General features: G+C 44.8%; 1 protein-coding gene across 1 annotated transcript in view; it reads left to right on the forward strand.

Annotated features, from left to right (window-relative positions):
- LOC147732726 (NXPE family member 1-like) overlaps positions 1 to 13630 on the forward strand; it is a 78522-nt gene that overhangs the window by 33335 nt on the left and 31557 nt on the right. The window contains exon 2 of the mRNA XM_086954312.1: positions 8294 to 9003. Within this exon, the coding sequence (XP_086810438.1) occupies positions 8294 to 9003 (710 nt within the window). The remainder of the gene's footprint in view (positions 1 to 8293; positions 9004 to 13630) is intronic.

The following is a 13630-nucleotide window of genomic DNA, read 5'->3' on the forward strand; positions in this document are numbered from 1 at the left end:
TATGTGATATAACACACTCCAACAGCCTGCCGTACATACTTTGGATGTGTAGCTCTCATTTTTATTTAGATGCCACGCAAAGCCACCTTGCATGGCTTTGAATGGGGAAACATCCTTTACAACGCAACTTTTACCACGCAGTGCTTTTACATCGCAACTTTTACAACGCAAACCATTACAACGCATTGCGCTGGGGGGCGCTCTAGGATAGGGAATAGATTTAATTTACTATCCAACACCTTCCCTACTATCCACGGGGACTGGAGTTGGAATAGTAAATTAAACTATTCACTATCCAGCACCCCTCAACACTATGCATTGTAAAGGCATGCGTTGTAAAAGTTGCGATGTAGAAGCATGCGATGTGATGTCATACATCCCTTTGAATGGCCTCATAAATCATGAATAAGGCGATACAGAGAGAATTGGTGCGTCGCCTTACTCTGCGCCCTGGAGGTGTTCTATGGGCGTTGCAGTGGGTTGACACTGCCCCAGATTTACAAATTCATGTAAACCTGTGGAAGCGTCAAATCCGTATGCTTCATACAATGAAATGTAACGAGGAGAAATATATTAATTTCTCCTCATTGTTTCCTCTTTCTATGAGTGCTGCATTCTGCTTCACACATAGAGAAAAGGTAAAACACATATTAGCATTGTTTTTGTGCAGGAAGGTGCTCCTTCCTGCACAAAAGTAATCCTGCATGCAGCTGAGGCACCCTTGCACCATGGTGCAAAGGTGTCTACCTTGGCGCTAGGCTGCAGAAACTGCACCTGCTCAAGGTGAAAGGACAGGAATGCACCATATTGCAAAAATATGATGCATTACTGCCCTCTAACATTGGCATAGGGCAGCACAGCAAGGTGTCTTGTTGCACTGCCCTATACCAAAATCCCATAAATAAGCCACAAAGAGGGAAAACAACCTTCACAACACAGTAATTACATCGCACTACCTTTACAAAGCAGGCATTACATCGCAACATTCTTTACATTGCATGTCATTACATTGCAGCCATTACATTGCATGTCCCTACAACGCATGTCATTACAATGCATGTCACTACAACACAGGCATTACATCGCAAATTATTACAGCGCATACCATTACAACGCATAGTACCCTTACACTATCCAACACTTACCCTACTGTTGCACTCACTGGAGTAAGAATAGTAATTTTTACCCCTACACTATCCAACACTTACCCTACTGTTGCACTCACTGGAGTTAGAATAGTAATTATTACCCCTATTCTATCCAACACGTACCTTAAATGCAATGTAATGTTATGCATTGTAAAGGTATAATGCGATGTAATGGAATGTGTTGTAAAGGTAGTTTCTGAAAATACGATGTAATGGCATGCTATGTAAAAGAAGGTATTGTAAAGGAGTTGACATGTAAAAACTGCATTGTAAAGGTATGCATTGTAAATGTATGCGTTGTAACGTCATACATTCCACTAAGAGGCAAGACAGTTGTCATGTGCACCCTAAATGTGGCCTAGATTATTATTATACATGTAGAAGCATTATAGACTATTAAATCAAATGCAACACATTTGTATACAGTGCTCACGTATTTTAAGGTGCTACCATATGCAATAATAAAAGGAGGTATGGTGAAATTTAATATTGCCTAGGATCACACCATTTAGTCGAACAAGGAAGCTGGGATTGAACACAGTTTTTCTGCTTTCTCATTGTGATTTTCAGACACTAGGTGGCTATTACTTTCTCCTGTTTTACCTCACAGGTCAATGCTTTGTTTTTAATTCTTGCTACATGAGGTTAGATTGTGAGTGGTTGTGAAAAGCCTGAAGCAAACCCAGTAGTGCCTCCTAGTGGGAGTGCGGCGGGGCGGTCGGGCGGGCTGGGCAAGGAGAAGGGCTGGGGTAGTAAACTCAGGATTAAGGCCAAATGGAGTTCAGTAACTAAATAAGTAACTAAAACGAATTACATTGTGCGCTGCATTGCCAGTATGGCGTTGCAGCGCTCGTAATGTAATTCATTTTATTTATTTAGTTACTGGACTCTGTTCGGCCTCAATCCAGAGTTTACTACCCCCCACCTTGCTCCTCCCCCACCACGCCCCACAGCCCCGCGGCACTCCCTCCAGGAGCCGCTGCTGAACAAACCTGGCTCTTTTGATCTTAAGGGTCTAAGAGGACCTCAAGGTGAGCCAGAGCAAGGCATCTGTCTTGAGCCTGGCTTGGACCTTCAGTTACTCAACCAACTCTAAAGCCCGCCGGACATGGATTTGAATTTGAATTCAAACAAAGGCATCTTACCTTTTCATCCTCCTGGGATCAATAAAGTAGCTTACCCAATCCTGAAAAACTAAAAAATATCCTGCAGTCTGTGTAATGTAGAATACAAATGTATATATTTAACTCAAACAGTTTTGAAGCAATGCTAAATTTACAATGTGTTGTATACTAGAACACCAATAAATAAAATGTTCAGAAGTACAGAAGGGCATCAGTTATGTTGCTTTTTTTAAATCACAGCTCTTGCAGATATCTTAATTATGTTGTGTGCTGTGGAGTAATGGTTAGTCATTCAGAATTAGGTACAGCTTTAGAAGCACCATTAATGATGCTTTTCAACAACGTTTGAGATATACTTCTTAAGAGTTGTAGTTTATAGTGCACACCTTTGTAACATGCTTAAAACGTTGTGTTATATGAACTTAAGTGGTTAAAGACACCGATTGCTTGCCTGGTTAATTTTGAAATGTATTGTAGCTCCTGGTACAGTACCTATCCACATTGCAAGCCCCATAACCACAACATTTTCCCAGGTAAATTTCAACAGGTTTCCTTTGCCAAAATGTACCTGGGAAAAACTTTGCTGGGGGATGAGAGACTTGTAAATAACAGAGCATGCAGGTGTTGGTGCAGAGAAGACAAAAATCGGTATCTTATGGCCTATTTTTAGACAAAACTCACAATTGATGCTATTTATCACACCGGATAAATTGAGACCCCCTCTTAGTATCTAACTTAACATGTGCAATAGACATTACACTCTCCACCGAAGCATTTGTAGTCCGGGCCAAGTAGAATTATGTAGTTCACAGTACAAAATTGGGGAGTCCTAAAGAGCATAATTTTCAATGTGTTTTCGGGAAATGATATATGCATGCAATATTGTTGGATACACTTAAACTTGGAATGGAGCCAAGAGGAGTGGGCGATGCAAATACCTACCACCAGTAAATAAGTGACTGACTCAACTTTGTCGGATTGTTAGGAATTATTTATTTTGAAGCTTATAAAGCGCACGGCTACCCCCAACGGGATATCCTGGCGCTGCAGACAACAGACTGTAAAAAAGGATGGTAGCAGCTAGAGACTGGAAAACAGCCAGGTTTTTAGTTTACTCCAGAACAGCGATTCCGATGAAGTCAGCCTAAGATCTAATGGGAGGCTGTTACAGAGTTTGGATGTCCCTACAGTAAAGGCCCTGCCCCCCATTCTGGACCGACGAAAACGCTGGTACCAAGAAGGCGGAGATTGTTAGATCTGAGAGCTCTGGTTGAGTGGACAGGTTTAAGCCTATTTTGCAAATAGACTGGGCCAAGGCAATTGAGGGCCCGGAAAGCAAAAACCAGTGCTTTAAATTGAATACACCGGGTCACTGGCAACCAGTGCAGCTTCCTCAGGAACGGGGTGATCGAATGGCGGTAGGGAATGTTACCGATCAGCCTGGCAGCCGCATTCTGCACGATCTGCAACCGGTTAATCAAGTAAGCTGGAGTTCCAACATACAAACTATTTGAGTAGTCCAGATGAGAGGTAATTAAGGCGTAGACAACAGTCCTGCGGGAATCAAGAGGGAGGTATGGAAACATTTTCCTGATCATATGGAGTTTGCCAAAGCAGGCTGCAGTAACTTTGTTAATGTGGGTTTTACAGGATAAGGCATTGTCAAATTGGAAACCCAAATTACGAGCTGCTTGAACCGGAACCAGTGGGGGATTTAACTCCGAGGGCCACCAGAGTGTAGGGGAGAGTGGGGACTTCTGATTAAAGAACAAGACTTCCGTCTTATCTGTATTAAGTCTGAGATTATTAGAAATCATCCAGGAGGAGATGTTAATTAGGCAGTGACGAAAGTTGGACAAACTGCCGGATTTGGGACTGAATTGCAGTAGGGGTGTCACCTTTTTACGGAATAGCCAGGTCTTTACTGAATTCCTGAATCTGAGGTGGTTTGGGATGTTTCTTACCTTTGCAGGGAGTAAGTTTTGAAATGTTACTTTGTGGACAGAGAAGGAAGTTTCATCAGTGTGTAGCTTCCTTAAGGAAATGAATGAGGGCAGGGATGCCAGTTTTGAGGCCAAAGTTCTAGTTTGTGTGTATCAGTGAAGCTTTTTTTAGATTCCCCTGTTGGTAATGAAAAGTGATTTGAAAGAGGAACATCTGACTAAGTATTTTTTAGCAGGAGATACTAGGGCAGGCCAAGAAGAACCCCTTTGAAGCAAGAGCTTCCCACCTTCTACATAGGGCCTCAAGACATACCTCTGATGATCCTTGCTATAATAGTTACATTTAGCTGAGGAGACAGCAGGAGGGAATGTAGAAGGGAGAGATTACTTCTTTGAGGTCAGAGGCAAGCATGGCTGTCTTGTCTCATGCAAAGGTTTATGGGGCAGAAGGCTATGTTAGATGGAGGGGCAGTGCTTAAAATGGATAATACTTTGTGAAAGTTTTTTCTGTCTCTGCAGTAATTGCTTCCTGCTCATATGAGCCAATATGTTAACTCAAATGAAGTTGGGAATAGGTTTGCAGAGCCTAGCGATTGTGCCTAATTTCTGCCTGCCACAACAAAGCAGAGACTAGTTTGTCTGCAGTCCCATCTTTTTCTCACACAATAAGTACTCCAAAATGTTATGCAATTGTTCCTATTTAGCCCTATCATTCTTATTAGATGACAGACTCATGCATCCAAAGTTCTTTCTGGGAGTACTTCATCAGACTGCTACTAAGCTTCCACCACAGGAAGTCTTTTTTTATATGTCATTAGCTTCACATAAGAATTCAATAGTAATATGCAAACATTGTTATCAGTAAATACATTCCCATTCTTCGAGTACTGTTGCAAATAATTTTCACGAATATTATTGCTATTTAATAATCTGCTTCCATTTGTGTTCAGGCGTACATTGCATGTTTGAATGTCAGCCCTAAGCTGTAATGGCATTTATTCACTGAAGTGGCAGCAATAGCAGTACTGGCATCAAAGGTTAATTCCTTTACCCATGCTTAGCTCCACAACAGCTACTTATTTGCTACCCAGTGGCTAGGTAGAGGGGCTGGGATATAAAAAATACATAAGACTTTTAAAGCTCTGTTTATTTTCTGATCTTTTCAATTAGACAAGGGGTACTGAGTGCAGTGCGATGAGTGGCAAATGAAAAACCAGGTCAACATCTCTTACCCTTGGTAATCCAAGATTGACACCCATCTGTGATGTGGGGGTATCATCGATAATCAAGCTTGTGTGCTCAGTTTCTATCCTTAATGTATGCTATTAGAGCAAATCTTATCAAACATGGGTTCTGTTTCTTGCTAAATGACTACCCATGCATTTAAAATTCAAAAATATTTGGTGGGAGTTGTCACAAAGTACCAAATAATATATATTCAACATTCTTTGTGTTATAGAGCTAGGACATGTGACAGCTTCCCCCAAACAGCTTCAAAGCTGTTTACTATACTAACATCATATTCAGAAAATAACATAAAAGTATTGTGTGCAGGTAAATGAAGCATGAACAGAGCAGTAACTAAATAAAGGTGCTTAAAATGCATTATTCGCTGTGCTAAAATTCCTTGAGAGCCCCAAAATCATGTTATGCCGAGAATGAGCAGGCACCCCCGCGCCTAGCGGTGGGGCGCCCTTAGTAGCGCCACGGGGCTGAGCCTCCTCCGGGGTTTGCCTCTGAGAAGAGGGGATGGATAAAGAAGGGCTGGACAAACTGATGTCATTAGGAAGAAACAAAACTTAGCAGAAGTCATAGCAAAGGACCCATAACCCCCAGCAACTGCAATGTATGAATTTTGCCAATGGCGGCACCTTTCACAGATTCTTTGGCTGATTGAGGCATAGTGAATTCAAGAATCCCTCCGAACTAAGAGGAGAGCGTGCAAAGAATTGAATTAAGAGAAACGCCAATGTGGCGAAGCAGCGGTCTACAACGCTACGCTGCTCTAAGGCACTGTCAAAAATTGAAGTCCTTTACTCCTCGGACATCCTCGAGATTTTTGTTTCTGACTAATACTATCATGAGCCTGTACGGCGATATCTCAATAACTTTTGGACTCCATTGATTGGTGAATTAAGGAAATGTTGGTTGGTCCTGAAGAGAACCCCTGATTGAAGTGGGTTCGAAACGCGTAGGCCCTTTTTAGGATTGCCAAACAAATGTAGCCCTTAAGAATTTTAGAGGTCCACAAGACAAAAAACTTTTATGTGAAATCTGAAATGTCATTGTTACTATATGTGGTGCAATTCTAATTTCAGATGCAAAATTGTTCTTTGTTTGGCGTAGGTCCCTTAGTTTTGTAAGTAAAAGAAATAAGGATTTGGGTACCCAAGGGTTTGGTGTGTGAATTGAAAGTATGTGGTATGCGACTTGGTTTTTGAATGTGGAATGGTGTATTGTTGAATTGGTATGAAAGTGTATGATGAGATAATCCCTACTTGAGACCAGTCATTGTTGTATTCTTCTTCAAGTATTTGTCTTAAATATATTGGGTTGGTGTGTATTTTTTGTACAGAAAAGGAGTTGTTATGAAAAAAGAATTAAATTGTTTTGAAACTTTTTGAAATTAAAAACTATTGATTAGTGACGGTTTTGCATTGATATTTTACTTGCACCGTTTTCAATTTGATTCAAATAGAATATCGGTATTGGCAGTTCTGTTGTTTTTCTGTGGTAGAAATAGAATCTGGCATTTCACATTGCAACAAGTTTACTGGCCTAATGTGCATTCAAATAGAACATTTGTCATTCGCTGTGCTAAAATTCCTTTAGAGCCCCAAAATCATGTAATGCCGAGAATGAGCAGGCGCCCCCTGCGCCTAGCGGAGGGCGCCCTTAGTAACGCCACGGGGCTGATCCTCCTCTGGGGTTTTGGCCCTGAAAAGAGGGGCTGGATAAAGAAGGGCTGATGTCATTAGGAAGAAACAAAACTTAGCAGGCTATTTAAGGGTGAGCTCTGGGAGTTTCGGCTCTTTGTCTCCTCGGACCACAGCAGGGCCACAGGAGCGTCGTCGACCACCCATCCACCCTGCATAAAGGCAAGGCGTCTCAGACGCGGAGGCAGAGCGCTGACAGTTAACAACAAAGGGGGGTGCACAACAATAGAAGTGCAACCATTCCATGGACCCGAGGAGGGGGTAGATTCCACGTGTGCACTGGGTAGGCGGGAAAGAAGGACGGACCTGACGGTGGCCCTGGACTCTACTGCCCTAACCCACAATGTACGGACTGAGTAGAATTTTGAGGAGGCTGTCTGTGTTCAGGTACCCCGGTGGGCCGGTGCGGTATGCAGTGCCCAGGTTGTCAAGTAATGCAACTGTTGGCTGTAGCGCGTAGCGGGTAGCGGGGCAGTAAGGTGATGTAATTTGGGGAGGAGGGAATGTCAAGTTCTGCGCTTACTATAATGTTACTGACCCTGTGTGCTTGAAAATGCAATATTTGCCACATGTACTCTCAAAGAATGACTCAGTGTTTTACGCACAACATTTGAAAAGCGAAGGGAGCCCCCCACAAGTAATTTTGATTCGGCTCTAATGATGTCTCTGTCTCCACTAATCCATGTGTTAGCCTAATACTCATGAAAGACAAGTTTGCAAGGGCACATGCGTGGGAAATGTGGGACACTACAGAAAGTAGGGGCACCTCAATAATTCAGAATGACACAAGACTATGGCTGTGTAACAAAAGTCTTGCACATGCCTGCTTTGGTCACACCAACTCCGCTTCCATCATTGAAAAAATACGATTTCACCATATCTAACATGATCAAAGGTTGAGTTTGCTTTTTACAACAGTTGATTATTCAGAATTATTTTCCCGTCTCACTGTTTTCTTGAGGTAGGTTTGGAGTACTCTGTCCCTCAGCCCTTCAGTTGTGTGGAACATAGGTGGGTATGCCAGAGAATGTCTGTAAAATAGTACACTATAGTTACATCTCTTGATGATTAAAGGCCATATTGCAGCGCACCAGGTTACCTATCCCATTGATACAAACCCAAATCTTGTTTTATCTTTTTAGAATTCAACTTGTTGGTATTTGAGTCCATCTAACTCCGCCAACTTGGAAGTGAACGCTTTGCTGAGAATTAAAAAGACTGCGATTGACAAAGAAATTAACAAAATCTTCAACAGAATCCAACACATGATTCCCCATGTCACTTACACTCACAAGGATCAAACGTCCAGCGCTGAAAATAGCCAGACCACTCTGATAGACCCTAAGCAAAACTACTGTGTTGGAGATCAATTAACCATAAGGATCGATGTGTTCGATTATTTGGGCAACAGAAAGAAATATGGGGGAGACTTGTTCATCGGAAGAGCCTATTCACCTGAGCTTGGAGCGGGAACTTCTGGGAAGATTGAAGATTTTAATAATGGAACATACCACGTTCATTTTACTCTTTTTTGGGAGGGCAAAGTAAATGTATCGTTGCTGCTGCTACATCCCAGTGAGGCCAATGCAGCCATATGGAGGGCAAGAAATCAAGGATATTGCAACGTCGATTTCACAGGCACCTTCATCAATCAGACCCACAGCGTCGAAACTGAGTGCAACTTTCAAATACAGACAAAAAAACAATTGTGCGAGTACGTCGATGAGAGAGATGGGGAATATTTTTGCTGTGTCAAACCAGACCATATGTCTTGTGATAGTTTCGCTTCCATGATGTCTGTCAACAACGACCACTCCTACCTGAACGACGTGGAGAAATCTCTCATTAACAGGTGAGTTTTCACAGGTATGAATTAGGTAGAAGAGGCACTCAGTGCTGCATTGCATAATACACAAGAGTTCATTCCTTAAACACATTTGTCTTCTGTTTTTTAAATGTGCTGCTTCAAGTCTGCCCCAGGCGAAATTTCAGTAGAAAATAACAACCCTAGTGTATGAGGGGTATCCAGAGGAGGAGTTAAACAAACATTGCCAATGCCAGTCGACCTCGCCTATTAGACCTATGGGCTTTGACAATCTTTTTTGGCCAAGCTGTACAGTATTGCACTTGCTGTGCAGCAAAGCTATTTTAAAAAAAAGAACGTGGCTGCATTCAACATGCAAGTTTGGGCCTACAAAATGACACTTGTGTTTTTTCCTTTTTTCTTACTTATCCAATATGTTGATACACGTCTTGTGGATCACTAAATAAAAATAACTGGTAAAGACACTGTTTTTAAAACACATTTCGAAAGTGCTTAGATTAATAAATTAATTAATAAATAAAAATGATGACCAGCTTGCGGGTTGGTCAGGGGGAGGGGTAGAAGCAGAACTGGGAGTGGGGGGAAGAAACAACATGGACCACAGTAGTGGGGGGAGCATACAGAGGCTAGAGAGGCAACATGTTTAAAAGATTTAAGCCTATTGGATTGAATTCCCATGATACAAACGTGCAGAGCTGTGTTCAGTGTGATAATTAGGTTTTTGTTTAATACACTCCTGGCACTGCAGGTTGACGCACACAGTGCACGTCAAGCGTGACACGCTTTAGAATAATTATGGTAGCCTGCGGTGGCTTGCAGCTGAATTCATGAGCCTGCAGCCACTGCCTTGCAGAGAGACGCTGCTTTAGTAATTAATGAAGCCGTCCTCGCCACGCCACACTCCAAGTTGAGACTCTGCTTCCGGCCCCGGCCCAAGTAAGTACCAGCTTCTGTAAGCTTAAGTTAACCTATTGAATGACCGCGCTCGATCAGGAAGCTGCAACAATTGTAAAATAAATCTTACATTGTGATCCCGTGATGATTGGGGCCTGTACTCCCAGGACCGCAGCGCCGTGATGGAGCCCAGAGCAGGCTAGTACACCACTCAGTGCACACCTTTATAGTTAGTTCAGCACGGACAGCTTTCTCACTCCCTGTGCCTGCCTGCTATCTAGTTGCACTCAACTGGTATAAAAATGGCTTCATTCTGAGCTGCCGTTCTTGCTCCTATTCTCGACCCTATACTCAAGCAATTGTGCAGTCAAGCCGTCTGTCTCTGCTTGAGGAATGACTCACTAGCGGATATTACTGTAGTTTACCTGAGAGGGAGGTGTAATGAGGAGCCTTGCTCGTTGGCGAACGCTGCTTGCAATTATAGTGCCCTGTGCTGGTCAATACAGCGGTATTTCTAGAGGAACCGGGCCGTCCCGCCGACCTTAACAGTACGGTAAGGTTACAAGGGAAGTGCCCTTCAATTTCTGGTGCTCTGCTGCAGTTTTAAAATCTTCTTTTTCTAGTTGCTTAAATGGATGTAAATTCTGATACTTATATCCTGTCTCCCTATTATGCGTTTCTTTATTTTGCTTGTGAAAGTATCACTCATGGAAATGTCACTCTTATTTACATAGCAATCTGAAACCTTGGCAGCTATGAGTCCGTCCTAATCTGCCTCTGGCAGGGGCTCTAAAAGGGGTGAAATAACAAAGCATCCTCTTTAACAAATAAATGGTCTTTCAAAGGCCTGTGAAGTACTTGGGTGCGGCTGGCAGCTCTGTGTGCACACGGGAAGCTGGGGAAGCTGTCACCTCTTAACCCTCTACAGAAGGTGAGACACCAGACGGCAGCACTGCAAAATATACTAGTATTTTACAGTTTTTTATATATAAATACAGATAAAGGAAAACTTGTTTTCCGTCTGTATTTATATGTAAAAATCCGTAAAAACTGAAAACCGGGAGCCCTAATTATAACATAGTATGCTTATTATTGGTTAAGGAAAGGGTGAGATTTACAGTTATGGGAAGAGTTAGTGAATGCTTCAATTACTTACCGGTAATTGCATTACTCTGAGTCCTACTCCCTCGCTTCCCTTACTTACAGAATGAGGCATCCCTGCCTCACCAGACACCCGTACCCACGTGATTTGTCACGTGGGGACTATATATAGCCCCCAGCCCCCTCATACCTCCTGTAATACCACACAGATCGAAACCATACCAAAAGGTTGGCCTGGACCATCAGGGAGGGAGGGAGGGATGTAAGTAAGGGAAGCGAGGGAGTAGGACTCAGAGTAATGCAATTACCGGTAAGTAATTGAAGCATTACCTCATCGTCCCTCCCTCGCTTCCCTTCCTTACAGAATGAGATGTACAAAGCCAAACAGGACAACCAAAGAAGGTATGCAAAAAACAGGTTTATTAAAAAACACAGAAGACCAGGGGAAAAACCACTATTCAGGAATCATAGTGGAAAGAACCCTGTGTCCAAACACATCAGCACAGTCAACCTCCTGGCCAATCCTGTAATGAGAGGCAAAGGTCAGCGGGGAAGCCCAGGTGGCAGCCCGGCAGATTTCCGAAATGGAAGCTCCTTGGACCTCCGCACAGGAAGCAGCCATGGAGCGAGTGGAACAACCCTGAACCCCCAAAGGAGAAAGGTGTCCCCCCTCTTTGTATGCCAAAGAAATCAGAGAACGAACCCAACGACTCAAGGAAGGAGTAGAAGGACGCAAACCCCTATTCACAGGACCAAAATTAACAAAAAGGGAATCCGAGAGACGGAAAGGAGCGACCCGCTCCAAATAGACCAGGAGAGCCCTCCTAACATCTAAAGAGTGAAGCCGCACCTCAGACTCCGAGGACGGGGAACCAAAAAAGGAAGGAAGAACCAACTCCTGATCCCTGTGGAATTGAGAGTCCACCTTAGGACGAAAGGAAAGAATAGGTCGCAACACGATCCTGTCATCAAAAACCCGAAAAAAAGGGTGTTTGGAAGAAAGAGCACCCAGTTCACTCAGGCGGCGAGCAGAAGAAATGGCCACCAAAAAGAAAGTCTTGAAGGACAACAGGCGCAGATCCACAGAAACCAACGGCTCAAAGGGAGATGACATCAAGGCGTCCAAGACCAGAGAAAGATCCCAGGTCGGAAAATGCCGCCGAGGGGTAGGAAGAACGTTACTCAAACCCTTAAAAAGGCGACTGACCAACCCCTCAGAATCCGAGAGATTGCCCCAAGAGCTCCTAAACGCCCTAATCGCAGCCCACTGTAAACGAAGGGAAGACACCTTCAAGCCCAAGGAAGCACCCTCCTGAAGAAACAGCATCACCTCAAACAAAGAAGAGGAAGAGGGGTCCAAACCTTTGACAAGACACCACCGACTGAAAGAACGCCAGTGCCGTAGGTAAGACTTGTTGGTCGAAGCGCGTCTAGCCGCCTGCAGAGAAGAGGTCAAACCAGCCGGAACCCCACGTCGCAGAAGACCTAGGCGTTCAACCTCCAAGCCGCCAAGCGCATCCGGCCCAGAACATCCTGTTGAAACGCCGGGAAGACCAAAGGGGGAGGAGACAGAGGCAGCAACCACTCCACCTCCGACCTCAACTCCACCAGGAGAGGAAACCAGGAGGCACGAGGCCACGCCGGAGCCACCAGAATCACAGAAGCCCCCGAGGACCGGACCCTCAGCAGGAAGCGGAGAAGAAGGGGGAAAGGAGGAAACGCATACAGAAGCCCGCGGGGCCAAGGGCAAGAGAGAGCATCCACCGCCCAGGCCGACCCCTCCCGACAGCGGGAGACAAACCGGGACACCAAGGCATTTCCCACATCCGCAAAGAGGTCCACCACCGGAACCCCCCAACGCAACGTCAGAGCCACAAACAACTCCCGACGAAGGCAGAAATCCACAGACGACGGAATGGCCCTGCTGAGGGCATCCGCCCGGGAATTGGACACCCCCCGAATATGGATCGCCGAGAGAGCCAACAGATGAGACTCCGCCCAAACAAACAACCGCCTCGCCACAAGGGACAGAGAAGAGGACCTCGTCCCCCCCTGCCTGTTGACGTAAGCCATGGCCGTGACGTTGTCCGTTCTGACCAGGACCACGGAACCCAGCAGAAACTGGGAGAAGGCCAACAGAGCCAGACGGACAGCCTCCAACTCCCTCCAGTTCGATGACATCCTGCTCTGAGCGGGAGACCAGAAGCCCCTGGACTGATGAACCCCCAGCCAGGCCCCCCAACCCGAGAGGCTGGCATCGGTCGTCACCACAACCGGAGCCGGAGGAGAGAGAGAGACACCCTTCAGCAAATGATCCCGAACCAGCCACCAACCCAGAGAAGACCTGATCTGAGGGGAAACCGGGATCTGAGAAGAGAGGGGAAGGCAATGGGGAGACCAATGCGCCAGAACATGAGCCAACAGAGTGTGTAAATGAAATCTGGCCCAAGGAACCAGAAACACCGTGGCAGCCATATCCCCCTGGACCTGCAGCCAACGTGCCGCCACCTGCACCGGACCGGACAGCAGAGACAGGATGTGAGACTGAATCTTGACCACCCGAGCCTCGGGCAGAGTGACCACTCCCAAATCTGTCCGAAACCTGGCCCCAATGAAGAGACGATCCTGGGAAGGAACAAGAAACGACTTGCCCAGATTG

The sequence above is a fragment of the Lissotriton vulgaris genome, chromosome 2_1 (genome assembly GCF_964263255.1).
Source record: "Lissotriton vulgaris chromosome 2_1, aLisVul1.2, whole genome shotgun sequence".
In the NCBI taxonomy this organism is placed as follows: Eukaryota; Metazoa; Chordata; class Amphibia; order Caudata; family Salamandridae; genus Lissotriton; species Lissotriton vulgaris.